The 27,907-nt window shown below is 35.0% G+C and overlaps 2 protein-coding genes across 2 annotated transcripts; one reads left to right on the top strand and one right to left on the bottom strand.

The window, feature by feature from the left end:
• Positions 1 to 13,451: 13,451 nt before the first annotated feature.
• LOC144351929 (histamine N-methyltransferase-like) lies at positions 13,452 to 18,291 on the bottom strand. Its single transcript, XM_085500156.1, has 5 exons — positions 18,159 to 18,291; positions 16,901 to 17,041; positions 16,168 to 16,360; positions 14,467 to 14,784; positions 13,452 to 14,245 (listed from the first exon to the last, which is right to left on the bottom strand). The coding sequence occupies exons 3-5, from the start codon at positions 16,352 to 16,354 to the stop codon at positions 13,896 to 13,898; spliced, it is 855 nt and encodes a 284-aa protein (XP_085356282.1). The 5' UTR covers positions 16,355 to 16,360; positions 16,901 to 17,041; positions 18,159 to 18,291; the 3' UTR covers positions 13,452 to 13,895.
• Positions 18,292 to 21,499: 3,208 nt separating this feature from the next.
• On the top strand, positions 21,500 to 27,005 carry LOC102807317 (histamine N-methyltransferase-like). Its single transcript, XM_085500785.1, has 4 exons — positions 21,500 to 21,559; positions 25,555 to 25,747; positions 26,088 to 26,405; positions 26,598 to 27,005. The coding sequence occupies exons 2-4, from the start codon at positions 25,561 to 25,563 to the stop codon at positions 26,945 to 26,947; spliced, it is 855 nt and encodes a 284-aa protein (XP_085356911.1). The 5' UTR covers positions 21,500 to 21,559; positions 25,555 to 25,560; the 3' UTR covers positions 26,948 to 27,005.
• The last annotated feature ends 902 nt before the right edge of the window (positions 27,006 to 27,907 follow it).

The following is a 27,907-nucleotide window of genomic DNA, read 5'->3' on the forward strand; positions in this document are numbered from 1 at the left end:
GTTCCAGGTGGAGGCAATTCAGTATAACAGACCTCCAAGGCAAACGTGATCATGGTTGATCATCAACTGCCATTTACTTATTAATGCGACTTGGCCATGGTCCAGTACTATTATAGTTGATAGTCAGTTACCTGTCAAATTAATCTCATGCTTAGCACACCCTTTGACCCAAGTGTTAAGTGGTTTACCACACACTTGATCAGAACATGTGTCAATTAACAACTACATGATGGCTCTTGGTGTCAGGGATGCATACCTACACAAACCTAGGCACTCACACAGCCAACCTATGTTGGGGTAAGTCGAAGGAATAGCATACAAACTTCAAGGACTTCCTTGCACGGTACCTCTGGTGTTCACAGGTTTGACAGGAGATAGTCCAACTCAATGCCGCTATTTCATCAACAAGGGAACGTATCAAATAGAGCTAACCTAGCATCTGAAGTACTATGGGATTGCAATATACACAAGATCAGCATTCTTTTTATCAGTGATTTTATGCAATGACATGTCATGACTTTCTAGAATAGAATAGAATAGGAAAGAATCCCACGATAGGGAAAATAAAATCTGGGATAAATGATGTGGTTCAGAACCACTGAACACATTCATCTAATATACGTATAATAACTCGGGTCATTCACATTACAGGCTTCTATTTTTTTTTAAAATTACAAAATGTTTGAGCATTTGTTTTTCATGATAGATTCAAACATCGGCGTGATGTTTTGTATATAACATGTATTAACAAGGTTTTGCATAAAAAATAAGATTATTTTGATTAGTCACACATTTTGGCCACCATCTTGTATTTGTGGAAAATTTACCGTGAATTGGAGCATGTGTCTCTTACCATTGCTTTAGCTGATCAAATTGAGAAAACAAACACAATTTCAATCAGTCATCAGTTTTGAACATCATTGATTTCTAACAAAATGTGTTTCTCAATCGATAACCATGATAATTTGTATATACAATCACCAAAGATTCAGTCACATGATTTTGTCTTCGTCTTGGATTTTCTGAAGATTAAATATTTGTTTTCTCATAAAAATCATTCAACCTGATATAATTTTTGTAGAATGTATGAAAAAACAAACAAATTATTGTGGTTCATTAACGTCACCTTGTATTTACAGCAACAATTATGAAACTTGTGAGCATTTGATTCTTATGAGTGCTTCATTTAATTAGTAATCTTATCAACGCAATAAATTAAAATAGTTCTATGATTTTGCTGTCAATTTGTATTTTTAAAATAAATGTACAATAATTGTATTGTGTTTGCCTAAATGTAACACATTCACGATGATTGAATGCAGCAATAATTTATAGATGCACAACAGAAAACAATCTGTTACCTTGACTACATACTATCCATACTATCATACTATACTGAATAGTACATACACATTTTTGCTTCAATCTCACTTGATGTTACTTTGTGTTGATATTGGTGTCAGGCAAGTGTTTTGAAGCTATATCCGTTTATTAGCTCCATTGTCATCACAGATAACAGAGCAAAGCTATTCATATAGGTGATTGTCCATTGTTCTTCTAATGCCTCTTTATTACTTTTTCGATTTCTTTTATATGTTCCATGTTTAGTTTGTAACAATTAATATCTAAGAATTTTCAGCAAATATTGTTATTTTTAGTTAAAAAATAAATTTATTTGTCTTCTCCTTGAAGCGTACCAGCTCAATTGTGTTGATAATTAGTTTGTAGGTAAAAGTTGTGACATTTTTCCAATTTGTAGCTAATATTTGTGTCATGTTAGTGAAAAAATGTATTTTTCACTTCTTAAAAAAAAACCACCAGCTCAACTGCTTATTTAGTTGGTGTGTAAGGAATATAGTTAAACATCCATAAGATTTGTAACAAGATGATAACAATTGTAATTGCTATGGAAATAACCAAATGAACTACCATGGTTGTGATACGGCAGAAAAAATGACTAATAGTTAATATCCATTGTACAGAACATTATCATACCTTCAAGTCATACCATTTTTGTGACACACATTGGATTAATTTTTAATGTTGTTTAATTAACTTTTAATATAGTTACGATACGAATTTGATTAAAGCGCGTTCCTATACAAGCTTGCATTTTAATTCAAGTTTAATTAAACTCAATTTCGTTTTCATGCACCACATACCATTCGGTTTCTATGTATAGGGAGTTTCCATTGGCAATGTACATGGCTTACCTAATAAATTTTCGCCATTAAATGACGTGTATTATTCAGAAAATCATATTATTTATTTTCTAACTACAACACACATTTTGACAGAAAAGATATTTTTTATTGAAACATAAAAACCACATACATGGCTGTTTGTGATTTCATTTTGGTGACAGTTTGTTGGTGTGTGTGTGTCCTTACAGCCTATTGGCTGCAAACCAATCAGTGCAGCTTGCAGCTGTATTTACCACTTGTTGTGACCTTGCTGAATGTGGGTGGATGAATAATATGACACCTAGACATTTGTGTTGACTTGTAAATGAAATATTACGGTTTATACAAATATATATATTTCTAATTTTATTGGTTGCCTTCATATTTTTGTCTCGCTGATCTGACCTCATATTGAAGTGCCTTGTAATACGCTTTTCAGTCTTCAGTCAGTCGTTTAATGTTTGTGGGCGCTGTTTTGATTAATTTCAGAAAAGATAACTGTTTATTGAAACATGAAAACTACATACATGGCTGTGTGTTTTTATGACAGTTTGTTCGTGTGTGTGTGCCCATACAGCCTATTGGCTGCAAACCAATCAGTGCAGCTTGCAGCTATATTTACCACTTATAGTTCCCCAGCTGAATGTGGGCGGATGGGGAATATGCCAACTCATTTTTTATGTTGTCACTTGTTTGCACATATAAATTGTATTTTCGACATTCTATTTGACTTGTGAATGAAATATTACACTTTAATTAAATATTGTTATTTCAATCTTCAGTCAGTCGTTTAAGTTTGTGGTCACTGTTTTGTCTAATTTGCTTATAATTAGTCTGCATAGATTTTCAGATTAGGCATAATAGACACACTTTTCATTGGTGCAAATATGTTGACTATTCAAATTAATGCCTTATTTAAATACCGTTGTTACATACAAGAGCCAAACAGTTTCAGACGACTCGTAAATAGGGCGGATTTGTTGTCGGAATAACCCTATCGTCCTCGGAGCTGTTTAAAAAAATCCCAGAGTAAGTAAAATCGAGCATATTCATATTTGATCAACTTATATTAAATGTTAGTATATTTGAAATTGATAACAAAGTGTGGTAATATTCGATCTGGGTTGATGATACCTGACTATTTAGCTAGCATTAATATATTTAGTATATATCCATTCTATATTTGATGTCTTTGCTCCCATTATTTCAAAAATTGCTAGTAAACTTCCAGCAGTATTTTGCTGAGTCAATCAACCGCACATTTGTAAACTAGGTTACTATTTGTTGAAGCCTCTAGTAGGTTACACTCTTTTGGCACAACACCGACCAGAAATGTTATAAATTAAAACCGTTTGTCCTACCTACGTATTTGTTAGTGGCAATATGCAGCTTAAAGTGGGCGGGTCGTCACCTGCGCACGCGCAGGAATTGAGTTCCAAGCGACGATAACAACACAAGTTAAAACGCAAAGACTCATGGGTAGGCGCTTGTTTGCACCTATAAATTGTATTTTAGACACTCTATTTGACTTGTGAATGAAATATTACACTTTAATTAAATATTGTTATTATTAACCTTTAGTGGTTGTCTTGTTTTCCACAGTTTTGTCTCTCTGATTCAACCCTGCTTTGACTCAGACGTGAATTGTAAAATGCTTTTCAGTCTTCAGTCAGTCGTGTAATATTTGTTGTTAATGTTTTCACTTATTTGATTATAATTAGTCTGCATATATTTTCCAATTAGGTATTGTAGCCACACATTTCATTGGTGTAAATATATGCTATGGAAACAAGATTATGTTACCTATTAAAATTAATGCTCCGTTCAAATAACATTGCAAGATACAAGAGTCAAAAAGTCATAAACGACTCGCCAATATTGAGGATTTGTTATCTGCATAACAATAACGTTCTCAGAGCTATTTAAAAAAAAAGTGAAATCGAGTATATTTTTATGAAGAAATCAAAGTATGCCCGGTAGGTCCTTCACTTAGTATATACTTTCAATACTTTTACTCAGAATCAATTTGGGTTCTCTCCAAACACAATAAACGTTATAAACGTTCTCTCTTTAAGTGTGTATTTTAGGCAACTCTACTTCTACTTCATTATTTAACAAGAAACTTTATGGTGGGCGTCTTTCGTTGTCAGTGATATATGCCAAACTATTTGATCATAATTATACTGGTTGAGCAATTACTACCACTAATTAAATATAGTGTAAACATTTTAAAATTTAGGATAATTTTCAACAAATCAAAAAGCACTCATAATAATTTCAGTGAATATTAACGCTCTTGAGTTTCCGAGCGACAACACCTCAAGGCCAAAGACAGATGATTGTCGCCAACTTTCATTCTCGTTTAGAACAGAAACTCAGTCCATCAGTTGTAAGAGCAAGCCAGGTTTTCAAACAACTTTAGTGACGTACAATTGGCAAGACTAACTAAGGGTGTTTGCATTTCAAAAAACATCTTCAGCACATATTGTATATATAAAATAATTTACCATCAGAAATATGTTCATAGTGGCAACTTTTCAAAACAAAATTGTATAGATCAGTTCAGTTCAATCACGCAAATCGATTCAACATATCAGTGTATATTGTCACTATTACAGGATAAAGTGCCGTCTACACATCTTCATACTCATCCTCCTGGATTAAGTAAATTTTGGAAAATATTTTTTGTATAGCAACAAACCAATATAATCACGTGACACCTCTTCCCTGGTTATATTCACATACATGAATTCTTGGCTCATTCAGATCACTACCACCTTCAATCCCAATTTCACAAGAAAATTGTTAACCCATACTAAGCAGGCAAAAGTTGCGATTAGAAGTTTGTTTTTACATTTAATATGGAGAATACCAGAACAGAGCCAGTTGTAAATTGAGTCATTAGTCAATTTTTTTTTAGCTTTTTTTGTTTTACATTAAGGTAACCATGAAAGAGGCTGTAAAAACAGTTGCCCACTATCCAGTATATTATTATACTTGCTATGACGAAATGAAAAAACGTGGATTCAACGTTGACGGTGAGCAGTGGGCTAGTGATGTCAAGAAGGTTGTCCAAAGATTGAATTTAGATCCAACACAGGGACTGAATGTAATGTCTGTTGGTTGTGGAAGTGGTGAGTTTCTTATATAAATAGTTAAACAACCTCATTACATTAGTAACACAACAATTTAAATATAGGTGAAGAATTGCATTATCACGTAAAATAATAATTTACAGAGATGAATCTGAGCTGAGATGACATATATGATCTAATTATAACTACTAACTGTAATACACAGGATATCACAGTAATAGTAATAAACATTCAATTTTATAGGTACCGTGGATAAGCCAATCATAGACATCTTATTGACTATGTACTCAAGTATCAGATTCATAGCTATTGACCCTGTTGTAGAAGAACTGAATAAGTTCAAACAACTGGTGAAAGATAATAAAGATGAATGGAAAAATGTAGTTTTTGATTTTCATACTACCACAATTGAAGAGTATTTAGAAGTAAATGGAACGCAAACGTTTGGTTTCATTGTTATGTCACATTCTGCTTATCACTTCAAAGATGTTGAAACAACTGTAGTTGACTTGTATAACCGTCTGGTGAAGGGAGGAATGCTTTTTACCAAGATGATTGACGGTATGTGACAGCGTTTGCTTTTCTTTGTAATTAGACATCAATTTACTTTTACACCAGGTTACATTTAGTATACCCCATATTTCCGAAGCATGTCGATAAAGTTGTAAAATAAAACATAAGGTTCACGGAATGCTTTCTTTCACTTTTTTTGATGCTATTTAGCATTATGACTCATTAAGCACATTTTTCTCACCAGGCGGATGGGAAAAGTTTTTACTGAAAGTTGGAGAGTATTTCACTGATCCAATGTATAACTTCATTGGAACTCACTTTATAGAGGATGTCATCAAACGCCGTATTCCAAATGCTAGATATGAGACTAAAAAGAGGGAATATACGGTGGACATGGTTGATTCTTTTGACGAAGAATCCCAAGCTGGTGCATACATGATTGACTCCACAACTGTCATCTACAAGTTTCGAGAAACTTGCAAACCTGAAATAAAAAAGAAATTATTAGAATATCTGGTTGAGTGTTGTCGGAAAGAAGGGGATAAGATATTATTCAGTGCCGATGAAAGGGATTTAGTCATCTTCAAAGATTGATTGGGTAATCGTTATTTTGTCGCTGTTGTAGCTTAACAAGAAATCCCCAGAATGTTTTATTTCATGTTGTTATGTTTTAGGCAATATGTTTCTTTAAAAGTTTAATTTTGTTAATGCAATACCAATGTACAACTACTCTCTTGATTGATGCACCATTAAATTTCACATCCTCGCTATAAATCTGGAGTTGGAGAGGTATAACTGAACATACACGCCATGACTTGGATATCAAAATGTGAGTATCAATCACTGACATCAACCTCGTACACGATCTCGTCATCGACACAGATATGACCAGGACGAAGCCATGTCATTTTGGCGGACTCCCACACTTTATCTTACAATTGGTTCCCCATCACAGTAATTCCAGAGTGAAAGGAATCAAGTGTTCTGATAACATGCACTCTGGCAAACATCCCGAGGCAATGCTAACAGACTTCCTTGACAAACGTGACCATGGTCTAACATCAACTATTATTATCTTAAAAATGAGACTTGACCATGGTCAACACTATAATAGTGGATAGCTTTTGACCATTCCAAGCACATTCTTTAAACCACATTCCATGGTGTTAAGTGTTTAGTAGGTTAGTGATGTATGGGGAGATGAAATTTCACTAAAATCACCAATTGAAGATGTACATATAAATTATCTTCGTTTTCTTTTGGGTACATCCAAAAACACTACAACAATGGGTTTATACGGCGAACTTGGACGTTACCCATTGGAGACTTTTATCGAAAAACAAATGATAAAATATTTTAATCGTATAAAGAACTCGTCAAATCCATTACTAAAACTAGCTTTCCAAGAAAATAAAGAAATTAACATTAAATGGTACACCAATATAGATTCCCTTTTAAATAACATCAACCATTCTTATCTGATCAACAGCGATGAAACTCTAACTGCAAGGGAATTAGGACAAATCAACAAAAATATACAAACATCATTCATATCAACTTGGAAAAGTGAATTACATAATGACAATCGATCAAAACAAAATGAAAAAAATAAATTAAGAACATACAGAGAATTAAAAAACAATTTTGCTTTCGAAACATACCTTGTTACCCTGTAAAAACATTGATATGCGCGAAAATTTAACTAAATTCCGCCTCAGTGACCATAACTTGAAAATTGAGACTGGCAGACACAAAGGAATACCCCTTGCTAATAGATTATGCAACCTTTGTGATAAAAATGAAGTAGAAGATGAGTATCACCTCATGATGTCATGTAAAAGATATACCCCCGAAAGAAATGTCCTATTCGAAATAGCAAAAACCAAAATCCAAAACTTTAAAAATTTGCCGCTAAAGACTCAATTCATAGACTTGCTAAACAACAGTGGCCTAACACTCCCCGTAGCAAAGTACCTAAAGAAGTGTTTTAAAATAAGACAGCAACCCCAGTGACAACCTTCTCTCACTATTTGAGTTTTGCTTTTCGTTTTCTATCTATCGTAGTATCATAATTTTATACTAGCTATTATCTGTAATGTATTAGCTTAGATTGTTTTTTTTTTTTTTTTTTTTTTTTTTTTTTTTCTTATCTATTTTCTGTTTTGTAACCTTTTATTCCCTTTTAAACTTTTGTAACCATTGCCAATCCCTCCGGGAATGTGTAAGTGTTAATAAAATTATTATTACCACACAACGTGTCAAACAATGAGATGCATACCTAAACACACATACCTACGCACTCAAACAGCCAACCAATTGGGGGAGGGGGGGGGGTAAAAAGAAGGAATGACGTACACATTTCAAGGACTTCTCTGCTCGGTGTTCACAGGGTTGTTTTCACAATGTAGAAGTAACCCAACTCAATGCAGTGGCATTCCAACTGGTGGGGACAGTAGCTTAGAATACATACTATCCAACCTCAGGTCATTGGTGTTTTTATGTCAACAGGGGAACCTTTCTAGTGGATCTGACTTAGCATCTGATGTACTTGGAGATTACAGTATACACCAAACCAGTATTCCATTCCCACATGACATTGACTAATGACCGAGTGTAGTTGGAATGATATCTATATGTGAGATGGCTTAGTACACTACATAAGAACACTCCAGTGCTTTAATGCAATTTCATCCGAGCTTCGTACTTAACTACTGTGTCTCACACCCAATCTTAGTATTCGTTGTGGGTTATTTAACACATTTTCAATTGCAATATTGAAACAAGCCAGCCGATGCCTGCTATGTGGATTATTAAAATATCAGACTTGCTCGCAAACAATTAAATACACAGTAATATCGTAAAAGATGTTTCAATTGTTAGTTCACGATATCAATAGTACACTGGAATAACCTGAATTCAATGTATCAATCACAATTATACTGGATGATTCAGAGCAGACAGAGCCCTCTCAACATACAGGGGAATGTTACTATCATAATATACAACAGAAAAAAAATATTATTACAATCGTAATCACAGTATGATCCAATGATGTTATTTTCTACACTTCTGACTAATTAGCATAAAACGCACTGTTTCCTTTTCCCCACGTTTACATAGTATCTATTGTCTTTGTGGTTTGGACGAAATTTTCATAATAGACTTGCTGCGAAAAAGAAATTTAGAATTAAATTTAATTTCCGGGTTGAACATTTTGTGTATATCATAATTCACTCAGTCACTTCTAACTTCTCAGTCTATTGTTGTAATGGAAATCAAATAAACGAATAGCCACCAGATGCACCTCAGATGGCGTTAATTTCAAAAGTCTAATTGTTTGTTTTGTTGTAATAAATAAAACAGAACATTATTGGTGTTTGACAAAACATGTGCATCGTCTTCACCATTTGACAGTTTGTCCTAATCTCCAGTTTGTTGATGCAATTATACAATAAAATAAACGAATGACTACCATATGATTCGTCCCAACAATGACACCAAACTTTATGCACGAGGATTTAAGCAACATATCACCACTAACAAACACGGTGGTCAAAAGGATCAAATTTATAGTGCTTTTAGTAAGTTTTGTGTCAATAAACTTTATACAATATATGCGATATCTATTAGACCACCAGGTTTCACAGCACAAATAAAAAGGTGTAAAATACTCAAGGTTTCAACAAACAGTCACCTAGTTTACAAATTAATTGACTGTTGGAACATAATGCTGGAATTATACTAGCGTATTTTTGAATGATTGGATCAAGATGAATATATTAATATATATTTAAGAATATTAAAACATATTATTATACATCTGTCACCGTAACGGCATAAGTTACAGCGTGCTGTAATTTTGCGGTATTTTACGGGGTATTTTCATTCTACCATTTAAGGAAATGCGAATTGCGAATATGGAATGATTACCCGCGTAAGTGTCCTCTAATAATAAAAACAAACATGGCTGCCACCAGAGTTTGTTCGGACTCCACACAGAGAAGTTCGCTGATTCTGTTTTAAACATTTTGGATTTCGGCATTCCCATGATGCATCCTTGGAAGGAAAAGATGTATAATAATAAGGTTATTACGATGATATCTCAAAGTATGCACAAAGACAGTACGCCGTCGCTGCGCGTCAGTCGGTACTGCCACTGTACTGTCTTCGTGCATACTTTGAGGTATCCTCGTAATAACCTCATATTAACAGTTGGGTATCACCCACCAGTATACATTACCACACTTTGTATCCACTTCAAATAAACAATCCCCAGATACTACATACAAAATTGCTTTATGACAAATGTGCTTGATTTCACATGTTTTCTCCACAACTCTGGGCATGATATCGTTGTATGCAGATAACAAATCCTCAGTACTAAGTCTGTTGGATCCTTGTAATTAACAATGTTTTTTGAATAGTCATTTGAATAGTCAACATAACCATGTTTTCATAACATATATGAAAAGTACGGCTACTATAACTAATCGGAAAATCCATGTAGACTAATTATAATCAAATCAAAATCAAAATCAAAACAGTAACAAACATTAAACACTGACTGAAGACTGGAATCAAGGTTCGATCAGTGAGACAAAAATGTAAGGCAATCAATAAAAGTAGAAATATCATCTTACCATATTAATTTAATCTGTAATATTTCATTTACAAGTTTTAAAATGTCTAACATTTATAGGTGCATATTCTGCATGCGTCCACATTTAACTGGGTCACCTCAAGTGGCAACAATAGCTGCAAGCAGCAATGATCGGGTAACGCCCAATAGGCTGCAGGAACGCGCACATTTCCATCGAATGTCAACAGATAAAATGTAGTTTACAAGATAATACGATTTTCTGTCTCTGGCTGGCAAACTTTCCAAATGTTCTTTAACACACTTTAGGGTTCTTCATAAAAAGATCCATTTACAATAACATTCTGACCCTCAAAATACAAAACTATATGCATTAACAAAGATTAAAATGTTAAATCACTATACACAAATATGAACAAATAAAGTTTTGCAGCCAAAACCAATTTACATGAGAATAAGGCTATTAATTATAATCAGAATAGAAGTTATAAGCTTGAGGGTGGCACACGCATTGCCTGTGACAGTGTCACTAATTAATGATGTCGACTATATGATCAGTTCTAGTGCATCATTGTGTGCATCCTTCACCAAATATAACAAATAAGTTCTATGTTTGATTATATGATTTCACCATATACTATTAGGTTAATTACTATATTTAGTAATATTTGAATCTGTTTCTTGTGCCACAATATTTCTGACATTGAAGAAGTGTTGGTGTGGATTCAGTCCTCTATGTTAGAACAGGAGCTGATAAATGGTAGTTGTAAAACATCGATCAGGAGATGGATACATGGCATAGTAAATACTGGCGATGGATGTCAACCAAATGGCTGAGTCTCGTGGACATAAAGTGTGTACTCAAGCCATTTCCATGTGTCGAATGACTCACTTTACACTCATTTAACAATATTTAAACAGAATATGGCATTTTAAATACCCAGCAGGATGAACATTATTCAGTTGTTGGTTGGTGTATTTTCGACATGTATAATAATGCAGAATACATTAGTTGGACAACTGTTGGTGTGACAGTTGATATGATCAGGAAAACAATAATTTAGTGTGACAGACAACAAATCATTCTTGTCTTAGTGTTTGTACTGCTTTGGAATAATTACTTGGACAAATATCTATATTATTTCAGCTACCACTCGAAGGATACAAATATTCAAAACAATCAAAGGCTACATGGTACTAATTTTATGAACAACCAAGCTATGGAAACTTTATGTTCAGACAGACACTTATAGAGTCCCACTCGGGTTAGCTGAAAAAATGTGTAAAAACTAGGCTCCCCATAGTGTTAAGGTATAAAAAAAAGTCCCATATTAAGTTAACATGTTGCAAGTGGACAGACAAATAAAACTTGGTCTCATATCTCATATCTGACACGTTATGAAGGACGATGTTGAACAAAAACAATAGTTTATTTAAACAAATAGTTCTCATTTTTTATTCTCATTCGAACAAGAGTAGTAAGAATTATATTATATATTAAATTATATTTTATGTGGTTTGTATCGTAGAACACAAAATGTGATGACCCTAGAAGTTTGAAAGTCACAAGGTTATTACCAATTTAAACATAAACGCTACATTTGAGGTACTGAAAATGGGAAAGGCTAAATTGATGTGTAATACCGGGAGTTTCCCACTGTGTGCGACTTTGTGCCTCTCCTTCTTATGGTAGGCAAACATCATAGTTTTGTAGCACATCAACATAGTCCATGTGTTCCTTATTACTGAATGGAAGGTAAAGTGGATTCCATAATACGAGGGGCGTTCAATAAGTAAGTCTCTGACCCACTCCCAGTTGTCTGATCTAGATGAAATTTTGCATGTGTAATGATTTACATCTCTGTGGGTTATTTTGCAAAAAACAGATCTGAACTAATTGTGGTTTCTGATTTATAGGTGTTTGAACTGAGTCAGGTGTGAAATGGAACCAGTTGAGTGTCGCACAGTGATCAGTTTTTTGTATTTGAAAGGATGCACACTTTGGATGAAGTGAAAGAAACTGACGGTGAATATGCCCTTTCATATGATACTGGCGTCGTGAATTCAAACATAGCCGGAAGTCGATGGAAACGGCTCCCAGAGCTGGCCATCCCTCTTCTGTCATTGATGAGGCATCTGTCCGTCAAGTTGAGGCAGCCGTTCAGGAAGATCGACGCATTACTGTTCGCCAATAGCCCAAGAGGTCAAGATTAGTACAGGGTCTGTGGAAACTATCATTCATGATTTGCATATACATAAGGTGTTTGCCAGATGGATTCCCAGGCTGCTCACACCTCACACAGGATGAATTTGGAGATGTACCACGAAGATGAGTCAAAGTTTTTCAAAAAGATGATTACACAGTATGAAACTTGGGTCCATCACTATGATCAAGAGACCAAAGACCAGTCAATGAAGTGGAAGCACTTTGACCCACCACCTCTAAAGAAGACAATGGTGCAGCCCTCCGCTGGCAAGGTCATGCTCACAGTCTTCTGGGTCCAGGACGGAGTAGTGATGACAGATTTCCTGGCAAAGGGCACCACAATTACAGGAGCCTATTACGCTTCACTTTTGATGAAATTTAGAGAAGCTATGGATTTCTGAAGTTACGACGTGGTTGGAGGACCAACCTGGGATGTTCTACAAAAACTATGTCCAGAGCTGCATCATACAATGGGAGAAATGCATAACTTTGGGTGGTTCCTATGTAGAGAAAGAATAATAACTGTGCCAGGTTTCATTAATCTCCTGCTATGGAAAATGGGTCAGGGGCATTACTGTTTGAACGCCCCTTGTACATGCCCAGCTTATCTCCAAGACATACCCAACCCTAAAAGTCACTCTAACCATTCAGATCCAGATTGTCCAGTCGTCAGTCCACTGGGAATTTTAGTTTAAATTGCATTTTATGCAGAATTCCAGGTTGTACTAAAATCATTGGGGTGTTCTTGTGCAGTGACTAGTTCATGTCCGAGTTATGACAACTCACAATCGATGCACTGTGATAAGTGGTATTCAAGTCATGGCGAGTATGCTCAGATATATCTCTCCAACTCCAGATTTTAAAAACGATATTTTAATTGATTAAAGCGAGGATAATATAACTATAACTAAGTATAATGGTACATCAATTACGGGAGTATTAGTACATTGGTAAAACAAACAAATGTTTAAAGAAACATACTGCATAAAAAATAACATGAAGTATAAAACTAGTATTGTATAGTATTATTATACATCTATCATTGTAACGCCATAAGTTACAGCGTGCTGTAATTTTGCGGTATTTTACAGGTATTTTCATCATATATGGAAATGCGAATTCAAAAAAGGAAAATATGTATAATAATAAGGTTATTATGAGGATACCTTAAAGTATGCACAAAGACAATAGAGCTGGAGTATCGACCAACGCCCAGCGAAGTTTGATGCACGGCGTACTGAGTAATAACCTCATAGTATAGCCAGGTTTTATTTAGAAGCTACAAATTAAAGATTACAAAATCAATCTTTGAAGATGACTAAATCTCGTTCTTCACCAGTCAATAACAGCTTATCACCTTCTTTCTGACAACACTCAGCCAGATATTCTAATAATTTCTTTTTTATTTGGGGTTTGCAGGTTTCTCGAAACTTGTAGATGAGTGTTATAAAGTCAATCAAGAGTGCACCAGCTTGAGATTCTTCGTCAAAACAATCAGTCACGTCCATTATATATTCCCTGTTTTTAGTTTCATATCTAGCATTTGGAATATAGTGTTTGATGACATCCTCTACGAAGTGAACTCCAATGAAATTATACTCTGGATCAGTGAAATACTCTCCAACTTTCAGGTAAAACTTTTCCCATTCGCCTGTTGCGAAAAAAAAAGCATAGAGAGACATAATGTTAAAATGCATCATACAAAAAGTTATAGAAAGCATTCCGTGACCATCATGCCTTGATTTGTTGTTCTAATCTTTTTGAAATATTAGAGAAGTATGACATATATATAAGGTAAACTAAATATACATTTACATCATGTAAATATAAATTTGTGTCTGATTACAAAGAAAAACAATCGCAGTCTCATACCATCAACCATCTTTGAAAACAGCATTCCTCCCTTCACCAGACGCTTATACAAGTCTACTACAGTTGTTTCAACATCTTTGAAGTGATAAGCAGAATGCGACATAACAATGAAACCAAACGTTTGCGTTCCATTTACTTCTAAATACTCTTCAATTGTGGTAGTATGGAAATCAAAAACTACATTCTTCCATTGATCTTCATTATCTTTCACCAGTTGTTTGAACTTATTCAGTTCTTCTACAGCAGGGTCAATAGCTATGAATCTGATACTTGAGTACATAGTCAACAAGATGTCTATGATTGGCTTATCCACAGTACCTATACAATTGAATACATGTTCATATTGCAGTGATATCCTGTGTATAATTATTGGTATTCGATATTTAATATTATACTTCATAGCCCTATCAGCCAATCAGACTGGCTGGTAATATATTTGTGTATTGACGTCAGTGGTTAAAGACGTCATATTGTGCTTCTGCACTTGCACAGAAGTTATGATAGATGCTGATTCATCGTTGGTATTTGTGGGCATTTGCCCAGAGAGCACATCAATTTGTGAACAGGTGGAACGACTTTTTCTGTTCAACAAGATAACTATTTACTTCATTTTGTTTTAACGATTCATATAAAACAAGTCATTGAAAATGACACAGTCCCCGTTAAATTTTGTGCTTGTCATATTAAAGCGGGGGGGGGGGGTTGTCGCGAGCGTGTCCTTGAAACTTGAGTTCCAAGTGGCATATACAACAGATTGTTTAATTACATCAAAACACGTGTTCCGTGTAGTAGTAATATTGCCGAAAATAAAAACAGCCGTTATTTGGCCATCTTTGATCTGATAATAAAACACACTGATATGTATGATATATGTGCCAAATATGAATGAAAATGGTACATAAATTGTGGAAATATAGTAGTAAGGCCAAAAAGTCAGATTGCTGTCAATCGGCCATCCTTGACCAGATTTTGAAACAAATTGTCATGGACATGCATCCTAACATGTATAAAGTACATGTATGTGCCAAATTTGAATGAAAACTGACAGAGCACTTCCAAGATACCGCATAAAAAAAACAAGATGCCTGCCAGTCGACCATCTTTGATCCAATTGCGAAATAAATTGTCATGGACATGTAACCTAACATGTATAATCTATGTACCAAGTTTAAATGACAACTGACAAAGCATGTCCAAAATACAACATTTTCAAAAAACAAGATGGCTGCCAGTCGGCCATTTTGAATCGAATCGCTAAACCACTGCATGTCCATATGTCCCACATAAGGTACTAGGCACATGCAAAGAATGAATAGAATCAACCCACAGGATTCTGAAATATTACTATTGACAGACTGACGCACGAACGGACGGACGGACGGACTCAGGAACTCATGGACTGTCGGGGACATGTATCCTAACATGTATGATCGATGTACTAAATTTGAATGAAAACTGACAAAGCATGTCCAAAATACAACATTTTCAAAAAACAAGATGGCTGTCAGTCGGCCATTTTGAATCGAATCGCTAAACCACTGCATGTGCATATGTCCCAGATAAAGTACTGGGCACATGCAAAGAATGAACGGAATCGGTCCAAGGGATTCTGAGATACGACTCCGGACGGACGCACGGACGGAGACCGAATTATAAGTCCCCGTTTTCGGACTTCGTCCGAACGGGGACTAAAAAACTTACCACTTCCACACCCAACAGTTATCACATTCAGTTCGTGTGTTGGATCTAAATTCAACCTTTGAACAACTTTCTTGGCGTCACTAGCCCACTGCTCACCGTCAACTTTGAATCCACGTTTTTTCACTTCATCGTAGCAAGTATGGTAATATTCTGGATAGTGGGTAAGTGTTTTTACAGCCTCTTTCATGGTTACCTTAATTTACAAATAAAATTAGTCAAAATTGAAAAGTAAAACAAAAAGGCGAGATAAGGACTAATGACTTAATTTTCAGATTACAATTGTGACTGAAATGTGCTTTTAATCATAAGACACACGGCAATTGTTTAATGTGACAAATTTTAGTTGACAATTTGTTCAAGTTGTGTTTGCTGCAACTACTGGTTGTATAATAGAAGTTAATAATTTCACAGTAATATTCAAAGACCTGTGCAATTGAGATTTGGGGAAGTAGTGATCCATGGAAATGAAAAGACGACGAAATTATGTATGTGAATGTAATCAGGAGAGAAGTGTCACACTATTATATTGGCTGGTTGCTACAATATTTAGAAAAATATTACATGTTTTGTTTGAAAAAATAGTTAATCAATGTATTTGGAAGTGTTAGGGGGTAGGGTTTGGAGATGGTTGGTAGAGAGCAGGTTATCCTGCAATAGTGACAATATACATTGATCTGTTGAATCGATTAGCGTGATTGAGCTGAATCTACATAATATTTTTTTGAAAAGTTACCTCTATGAACGTATTTCTTGTGGTACAAATTGTATATATACAATATGTGTTGGATCTGAAATGCAAACACCCTTGGCTATTCTTTCCAATTCTTGGTTATTTTACACTCTGGGTTTCCCTTGCAACTGCTGGGCTGAGTTTCTGTTTTAAAACAAAATCATAAAAGTTTTGGCAACAATTATCTCGATTAGACCGATAACATTCAATATCGAGGACACAAGAAATTTGGATTGAACTTTGTCCCATTAGGACTTCCCCATATGAAAACTGGGTTAGACTACATGATTTCGAAAAAAAAATTGAAGAAAAGCGGGAATGTTTCTATTTAAATGGTTGCAAATATTTTGGCAAATATATGTAGAATTCTGTAGACTGAACGACATTTCAACAGTCTGTCTGAGCAGTTGTGGCAAGTAAATTGTGGTTTGAAATTAAAAAAAAAATTGACAAACATGATGCAAAAGGATAATGGCTGATGGAATCACACGATGTCATGGGTGATGTAATAAAAAAATGGCGCCTTCGTAAACAAACAAACAAACAAACAAAGTTATTTTCTGTTCAGAGTAAAAATGGGTACACTGAGTTTTACTTGGATTAAAAATTGTTAAGATTTTATGGATTGTATCAATGAATTGTTAACAAGAATGTGATTAGATTGAAAAAAGTACGTAAAGTGAAATTTTGCATGTGTAGACAAGAAATGTAGGCCAGAAATAGATGATTGACATGAAGAATGTTCGCATAGAACTAGTACAATCGTTACACTTGTAAAATTTGTATATATGGTAGACCTATTTGTTCTTAAGAGATGACTAAACAAGGCGTAGAACAAATTTGGACTTTGATTGATTGACAATGTAATATGTGGTACATACATTTAATAAATCGTAGCAATGGGTTGTTGACCTGCCAGGAGTATGAATTAAAGATTGATGTACTGCCACATTTTGTGACTGTAATTTTTACAACTGTCAATGTAGGAGAGAAAACAACATGCTTGATAGCAATTTCTGATCAAAAGTATTGAACGTAATTAATTAATAACTTATTATGAACTAATCCAGATTTCCACAAGTAGTTCCACACAAAAAACAATTTTACAGAACTGGGTTGATTGACCCATTCATAGCAACGTGTCTCGAGACACTCGTTGGAAATGCACGAGGTCTGATTTCTAGATGAACAAAAGTTTCAATACAAAATGGGTACACACAATAAGCATATTCAAGCTGAGTCTTAGTCGGATATCACTCACCAGCATTCAATATTACCACACTTTGTTATCTTCTCCACATAGACAATCACTTAATATATGTTGATTAAATATAAACATCACATATAAACGATAAGCTTCATGAACATATGCTCAACCCTGATATTTTGTAAACAGCTTCAAGGACGATAGGGTGATTCTGACAACAAATCCGACCTATTTACGAGTCACCTGGCTGTTTGACCCTTGTATCTAACAATGGTACTTAAACAGGTCATTAACTTGAATAGTCATCATTACCTTGTTTCCATAGCACACATTTGCACCAATGAAAAGTATGGCTACTATACCTTATCTAAAATCAATGCAGACTAATTATAATCAAATAAGTAAAAAAAGTAAAAAAAAACCTTAACAACGAACATTAAATGACTGACAACGTTATTACAATACACGACCAGATCAGTGAATGAAATATGTGTACATGAACAATTAAAATAGAAATAACATTTTACCTATTCAATGTTTTTTAATGTGTAACATGTTTGCCCGCTACAAACGTTAAATGTATTACATCTAATTAATATGTAAAAATGCGCGACAGACAAATTATAATACACGCTTTTTGAAAAGCATGGGCATATTCCGCAACCACATATACTAGTATATAGCTTTCATACTACAAATATAGCAAGAAGCAGCACTTGATTGACGGGCGCGTGGTTTTGGGATTACTATTTCATAGGGGTTGTCGCCATGGTGAATGGCAAGTATTTTCTAGCGTGCGTATACAGCAACAATTCTTTATTTTTTTATATTTATATTGTAATTATTTTCAGTAATTTTAAAAATCGTTGGGTGTTGCTTAAATTTGTCGAAAAATGTCAACCTCTCGCTAAATTTAGTCAGTTGTACCTGTTACAAAAATGGACTAGACATAATAACGCTCGTCATACCCTCGTAATTTTGCTAAAATGCAGTTGAAAAAGTGATTCGCCCAACGAAGGCACTTTTTATTTGACAAAGTCCATCAAACCGTTATAATCAAGTTTTCCGTCCATGTATCCCTGACGCACTCTCTCACCTCGGTATAAAATCTGAATTTGAAACATAATACACCAGTAATGTAAAAACTATTTTTAGTCGCGAAACTGCAGCGCGTCCAATGCTAAGAAACGTTACTTTGAGCCTTCCTGTCAACGATGAGTTCATTAATACCTGGGGTTACTCAACACTGGGGAGTTGTTTTGTAAATTGCGCTATGTCAGGTGGACTCAGATGGTTATAACAATTTGAAATAACACTTTGAGTACATATAACCTGTTAATGTATAGTAACCAACGCGTGTCATTTTTAAAACAGTGTTTTACACACTTCTAGCAAGATAATGGAATTATCCCAACTGTGGGCGTACCAATACAACGGCGCCATCAAGTCTAGATAAGATAAGGACCCAAGTGTTTTGCAAAGTTTCAAGGTACTGTATATTGCTAAACTGACTGTCCGAATAATTCTAAGAACGGCTGTAAACAGCTCCAAGGACGATAGGGTTATTCTGACAACAGATCCGCCCTATTTACGAGTTGTCTGGGACTGTTTGGCTCTTGTATTGAACAAGGTTATTTGAACAAGTCCTTAATTTTAATAGTCAACATATAATCTTGTTTCCACGGCATATATTAGCACCAATGAAAAGTGTGGCTACAATACCTAATTGGAAAATATATGCAGACTAATTATAATCAAATAAGTAAAAAACATTAACCACAAATATTAAACAACTGACAACGTTATTACAATACACGACCAGATCAGTGAATGAAATATGTGTACATGAACAATTAAAATAGAAATAACATTTTATCTATTCAATGTTTTTTAATGTGTTGTAACTTATTTACCCGTCAAAAACCTAAATAACACTCGTCTTGTCACACACTAATCTCTTTTTAATATACTTCTAAACCATTAATCAACTTTTCCCGCCTTCTTTTATTCGCTTTTATCGGCCCCATAAGGGGTATCGGATGGTCTTCTAAAAATAATCTCGCCTGTTCGTTTAAATTCGCATAACATTCCCAAGAATTTTGATCTTTCGGGTACCCCACCCATTTAATAAGATACTCTTTTCTACCGTTCCTCAGCCTCCCCTTAATAATCTTTTCGATACCAAAATATCCGCTATTCTTACTATTCATCTCTGTGTCTCTGGGCATACATACAATTCAATACCACAAAAAAAAAACGGTAAGAAAAAAGATAGAAAAACAAGCAATACATTACATTACTGAGCAATAGGGTTAGGGTTCTGGAAAAGAGTTCAACGTCCTTGAGTTACACAGTGTCAGTTACAGTGTCCAGCGAGCAGTTCTCTAAGCAATACACAGATAGCTAAAGTTCTAATCAAAGTCTATAAGCATCTCTTCTCTTGTTGTCGCGTTAGTCCGGGTCGTTCTTTCATCTTCTTGTCTTTAATGTCACACAATTCTTAATTATACAGTCCTATACGATACTCATCCTTCGTAAGGGGCTCAGTAGTCTTCATCTCTTCAGCGTCGTTCATCGGTGCCATACTGTTAACGGTGTTAGTCGTCAAGCGCGGTTTCTGAGTCGTCTCTGCCATGGAGCTGTTAGTTCGGTTCACAAGACACCTCTTGTCATTTCACTTTTCTTCACAGGATGATTTTTGTGTTGAACACAATGCCCGGATTCTCCATCACGTGTGATAGGTATTTTTGATGGTTAAAAACCTTTCACTTAGGTAACCGGGATTCGGTCGTTTCCACGCTAGGCTGACAAAAACGCACACGAGCTCCATTCATGTTCCCAAACGATTCTCTGCCAAGTCCCTGGTTTTCACCCGAGACAGCATTAAATCACTCTTTATTTCTTGTCACTCCTTAACCAATTACAATCAGTATAAGAGACTCCAAGGCCTTGCCTTCAAACAAACAACCAATCACATGAAAGTTTTACACATCATAACAAATTAATTACTCGTCAAGCTGTCTAGAAAAAAACACTTCTATATATTGTCAACACTAACTAATATTGATGGGGTAATAGTCTCGCACTAACATTCCACAAAGATACCACCTTAGTTAAAATCGCAAACAAAATTGGTTTAGGATTACAGCTACTGTATTGTATCTTAAAAACTGCAGAGTCATAAGATGTTTTTGGTTGATTTCGACCAGCTCGCCATCTGGTCTTGTCATTAACCTTTATCAGTATATGTCATGGCAACCACTGTCAAACTGACTGAAATATAAATCATGATAGTACCCCGTACTTACAACGATTTTACATGACTATTCAAATTATTGTCTCGATGAAATAACCCTGTTGCATACAAGGGTCAAACAGTATCAGACGACTCGTCAGTACGAGGATTTGTTGTCAGCCTAAACCTACCGTGCCCAGAGTTGTTGAAAAAATCGTGAGTAAGTGAATCAAGTATTTTTTCATGAAGCATATTCATATGTATGTGATAATCTCTCTTTTATATTGAGTGATTGTATACTTGGAGTGGATAACAAAGTGTGGTAATACTCGACAAGGTTGGATGATATCTGACTATGTATCCGTTCTGTATTGAATGTTTTGTTCCTATGATACAAAAATCACCATTGCATATTTCCAACAAGTCTCTCGAGGTACATTGCCGATTTTTTGTAAATCAGGTGACTGACTAGGTTATAATCTCATTTAATAATTTGTGTTCACATTGTGTCGTTTATTTGTACTTTGACCCTGGCTAGTCTAATAGATAGCGTAGAGTTTTATAAAGTTCATTGACACAACACTGACCAGAAACGTTACATCAGTACGAATAGCAATCACCGAATATAGAAAACATAGATTTTATACTGTATTAACGGGTGACGTGTAACTGTACACCCTGTCAGGTGATTATTAAATTATCATTGCATCTAGAACAGAAACATATAATACACATCTTATGAACTCACAGTGTGTTTAATTATGGGGGCGATGCACATAAATCAATGATATTGTCTTGTTGCTATACAAATATTTTTGACATATCTTTAAATAAAAAAAAACTTGTGCAAACAAGCACCTACTACTCAGCAAACATCAGCAAATTATTATATGACATTCTCAGATTTTTTAGAAATTTTAATTCTTAGATTTTCTTATGCAGAACCTTTCTGTGAACACAACCCCTCGCTGCCCCGTTCCCTCGTTCTCCTCCCTTACAAAGGTTACAAACCCTCTATATTAAAAGTCAAAACACTAAGGCAAGTGACCAAGTTGAAAATAAGTTGATACAACACAATGTATGGTAGAGAATCGCCAGGTTTACACATTCCAGGCTTTATTTCTATCCGAGAAATTCTTACAATTCATTCATCTTACAACTAAAGTAAGCGAGTGAACAAAACACAAAGAAAAACCTAACGACAAAGAAAATACAAAAAGGTTACAAATACATAATACACTCGGCGTTTCAAGGAAGCATATTCAAGAAAAATATAATCGAGGTGCAATATACAGTTTAAATCAAATGAATGGTAACAACATTGTTATGACAAATAGCACATGGTCGAACAATTCAGAATACAAAGAGTATTACTCACCCCGTCAATTAGCAAACCCTAAATTCATTCCCGAAATACAGTGACAGTCTTCATAATTTACAGGAAGTGCCATTACAGCCTTTTTTAGGTGAAATTGCATGAATGGTAACAACATTGTTATGACAAATAGCACATGGTCGAACAATTCAGAATACAAAGAGTATTGCTCACCCCGTCAATTAGCAAACCCTAAATTCGTTCCCGAAATACAGTGACAGTCTTCATAATTTACAGGAAGTGCCATTACAGCTTTTTTTAGGTGAAATTGCACACTGGAATAAGCCAAGCCGAGTACCTTCTCAATGAAAGTTCAGGAGTCCTCTGCCACACCCAGCCCAACTGCTAACTTGCCACGCCCAGGTTATCTGGGTAGTAATTTATGCAAATGAATCATCTTCCTTTTAGTGATTCTATCGGCGAGCTCCTCCTGTGCGCATCTAAGTCTACTAGAAACATCATCTGCACGTCCTTTCTCAGTCAAATATAATTTTTCAAAAGTTGACATTTGTTTAACAGTTTCACATTGTAAAGCCAATTCGCATGATCAGCCAATCGCTGCAGTCGTTGGCACGATCACGTGATTACCAGGGATGTGTCTCACGTTTAAAGCCCTGCAAAGTTGCCACTACTAAATACAAAAAGTAAACAATCTATTTATCAAATTTCTGTAATATAGGTTTTTTAATGTCTACGCTAAACATGCAAGTTGTTGATTCTAAACAATAGTCTAACGATGTGTGAACCGAATGTCTGAACGAGAAGTCGCTATCATAACAACCTTTAAATCTGTTTAGTTAAGTTCATTTTGTAATATGTTTTAATATATCTACAGTACTCGCAACGCACGGGAATTGTTACTATACTGACATATAACATTCAAATGTTAATTATACATTCATTTTGGTGACAATTAGTTAGTGGATCCGACCGTACAGCCTATTGGTAACAAATCGTTGGGTTGGGGTCTCCTCTTTTATGTCGTCTTGATTTCATCTTATAATGTTTCTTGAATAATTTAGAAACTGGTAGTATGCTTTTTCTAGAGCACATTGTGATCTCTTTCAAATGCTAATATGGTATGTCTTTCCTTGGGGTATTCACCCCAGAATCAACTCCTGATCAGTAATTCAGTATATTGCATTGTCAATCATCAATGCCAGCTTGATGTGAAACAAGTTCAAATTAATGCTACACACATACTGCTTATTGGCCCGATGTAGTCAGCTTCCAAGAACCAATTAGTCCACCAATATATACCACTACCATAACGGCCAATATAACGCTTGCAACACCTATTCAGTTGTGCAGATGCGCCAAAATCGAGGATACCTTCTGTTTTTTAAGCTATTATATAGCCTAGGAGGTGATAAATCTTCTCTCCCAGGTTGTCGTTAGTTGACGTCACTATTTCACAGCATCATCGTCTTCTAGTCTTTTTATGTATTAATGGTGTGTAACAGCTAAATTGTCCAGAAAATGGTCTAAATTGTTCAAAAGTTCAAGTTCCCAAGAACAAATAAGTCCACCAATATAACCATATAAAGCAATTCGACCAATTAACAGTTACACCAATTAAGTATTCAAATGTTATATATACGACGTATATACAAGAGTTCAACGTAATTCTTATGCACTGAAACTGAAAATCTTTGGTATCAATGAACTAATTTTAGCTTATCGATAATTTCACTTTATATAAACGTTTATTTCGACTAAATGAGAATAAGAATAATGTGCATATGCGCCACATATGAATATCAACACATACTTATATGATACATCGTGGTGATGAAGAGTCTTTCGCGATCAGTGATATTCGCAAAGCAATCGATTACAATATCATTATAGATTTGCAATTCCCAAAGCTGATACAGTGTCAGCATTCATAAATTTATTTATAAACAAAGCCAAATTCACTCAACACAATTTTGTTTACTTTGTATTTGCTTCTTTGAAAATCGAATATTATCGCTCATGCGTTTTTCGAGCAAAACACATCGAGGCAAAAACTGGAAGACTGGAGGAAATTCGTCAATGATAGCCAAGGCTGTATAATTCACACATACTGCAATATACAAACGGCAATTTATCAAAAGAAAATGCGTTCATAGTACACACACTATGCTACAACAAAATTGTGTTGATCACCATTGTAGATTGTCAGGCAAATATATTACTGGCCAGTGTATATTGTCGCTAGAATAGGATAAAGTGCCACCATCTTCAACTCCAAACAAAACTAGTTTTTGGTATACAACCAACCAATGTAATCACGTGGCTCTACTTCCGCGGATTATGTTTAGACACAGGATGTATTGGCCATGGGTCACTAAAACCATTAAAAGCTCAAGTCACAATTGTTGGAAAATACCAGTATGTTGCGAACTATATAATATGATGTTATTGCGAAGATGCCTAAAACTATGCACGAAGACAGTACAGCGAGAGTATCGACCGACGCGCAGCGGAGGTCGATGCGACGGCGTACTATGTAAGTGCATACTTTGAGGTATCCTCGTAATAACCTTTATTATTATATATCTTTTCCTTCCAAGGATACATCAGGGGAATGCCGAATTCCCAAGAGTTTAGAACAGAATTAGCGAACTTTTTTATATCATTAGAGGACGCTTACGCGCGTGATCATTCCACATTCAGAATTCGCATATCTTTATATGTTAGAATGAAAATACCCTGTAAAATACCGCAAAATTGCGGCACGCTGTATCTTATGGCGTTGCAGATGTATATTGATACAGAATACATTAACTCTAACTTATTTCGTTTTTGTTTAACTTTTCAATTTTGACTCAACAATGATTTTTCTACAAATTAAGGTAACCATGAAAGAAGCTGTAAAAACTGTTATCCACTATCCTGTATATTACCATACTTGCTACGATGAAGTGAAAAAACGTGGATTCAATGTTGATGGTGAGCAGTCGGCTAGTGATGCCAAGAAGGTTGTCCAGAAGTTGAATTTAGATCCAAGACATGAGCTGAATGTGATAACTGTTGGGTGTGGAAGTGGTAAGTTTGTTTTATATAAATCGCTAAAATCAACATAACTTTGGTAGCTCAAAATCATATACGTGAAGAATTGACATGCTTTATCCTATAAATACGTAAGATAATCATTTACAGAGTTACATTATTCTGGATTTATATCCTGACAAACTGGCCAAATTAACTGGTCATTATCTGATTGAAAATTGTAACCACGCATTAGCGAACATTTTGTAATGTTAATACAGATTTGTTGAGCTTTTCCTCGCATTATAATTTCTGACCTGATATATATTAACTATCCCAAAGATTAACAAATGTAAAAATGTGGACATCTAATATGAATATGTATTCAATTGTTTAGGTACTGTGGATAAGCCAATCATAGACATCTTATTGACCATATACCCGAGTATTAGGTTCATAGCTCTTGACCCTGCTGTAGAGGAACTGAATAAGTTCAAACAACTGGTGAAAGATAATGCAGATGAATGGAAGAATGTAGTTTTTGATTTCCAAACTACTACAATTGAAGAGTATTTAGAAGTAAATGGAACGCAAACGTTTGGTTTCATTGTTATGTCGCATTCTGCTTATCACTTCAAAGATGTTGAAACAACTGTAGTAGACTTGTATAACCGTCTGGTGAAAGGGGGAATGCTGTTTTCCAAGATGATTGATGGTATGTAACAGTGTGTGTTTTTCTCTGTAACTAGATAGCAATTTACATCAACACCAGGTTACATTTAGTATATCTCATATTTCTCTAGCGTTTGGATAAAATCAGAAAATGGTTCGCTTTCTATAACTTCTTGTATGATTATATATATATATATTTCGCATTAAGACTCATTGTGATTCTTTTTCTTACAAGGCGGATGGGAAAAGTTTTCAGTGAAAGTTGGAGAGCATTTCACAGATACAAAGTTACACTTCATTGGAACTCACTTCATAGAGGATGTCATCAAACTCCGATTTCCAAATGCCAGATATGAAACTAAAAAGAGGGAATATACGGTGGACATGGTTGATTCTTTTGACGAAGAATCTCAAGCTGGTGCATACCTAATTGATTTCATAACACTCGTTTACAAGTTTCGAGAAACCTGTAAACCTGAAATAAAAAAGAAATTATTAGAATATCTGGTTGAGTGTTGTCGGAAAGAAGGGGATAAGATTTTATTAAGTACTGATGAAAGAGATTTAGTCATCTTCAAAGATTGATTTTGTAATCTATAATTTGTAGCTTCTATAGCTTCACAATAAATCCTTGGTAACCACACTATGTTTAATTCATGTTTCTTTGAACATTTACAATATAGTACTCCTTTTTTTGATGTGCCAATATATATAGCATCATTAATTCTGGAGCAGTACTGTATTTGTCTTAATGGTCGACCATGGTCAGAATGGATTTACCTCATTCTCCTAGTCTCGACTGGTTTCTGCCTCTGGTAGCGTAGTTGGGGGTCCAGAATCAGTCTCCGCCATAGGTAAAATGTTACATCTCAATCCAAGGGATTACGCGTTTTTTCCAACAAAGCTATATTTATTTATTTATTTATTTATTTATTTATTTATTTATTTATTTATTTATTTATTTATTTATTTATTTATTTCACTTCTACCCAGTTATCTAAATCATCAAAAATCAACCGTTGACAATTTCAGAAAACTCCCATGTTCAATACGGCGTTTAACATCTAATTAATGCTAAGTGAATCACACAGACATATGGGGTTGGATTAATAAGGGAAAACATTGTAATAAAGACCGACCTCATGATGTTTCACACAGTTGCTCCACAAGCGGCCGTCATGGCAATGCACACCAAGGTGGGAGATGATTCAAGCTTGACTCAGGTCACATAGTACCCGAGTAGAGCAAGCATGCTCTACACGGCAATTGCCCAGAATTATGAAAGAATGGTTGGATCAGGTAGGGGCTGGTAAATACGATGGTGGAGTAAAAACTAATTACAAGTCTTGTGGTCTTGATTCGAATTTCGATTAAAAAAACGATGTGAACCCCATAAAACTTTTAGATCAAGTGATACATGCACGGCAAGTAGTAGTTTTGGAGTACAGCAAAGCAATATATTCATAAACATAAGGATGGTCTAGTTTCTCTTTTGGAAGTTGTATAACCTTTCGTATTGTGTCGAGTTTGATGCAAATAAATGTT

Source organism: Saccoglossus kowalevskii, chromosome 6 (assembly GCF_978046115.1).
Source record: "Saccoglossus kowalevskii chromosome 6, keSacKowa6.1, whole genome shotgun sequence".
NCBI classification, from domain to species: domain Eukaryota; kingdom Metazoa; phylum Hemichordata; class Enteropneusta; family Harrimaniidae; genus Saccoglossus; species Saccoglossus kowalevskii.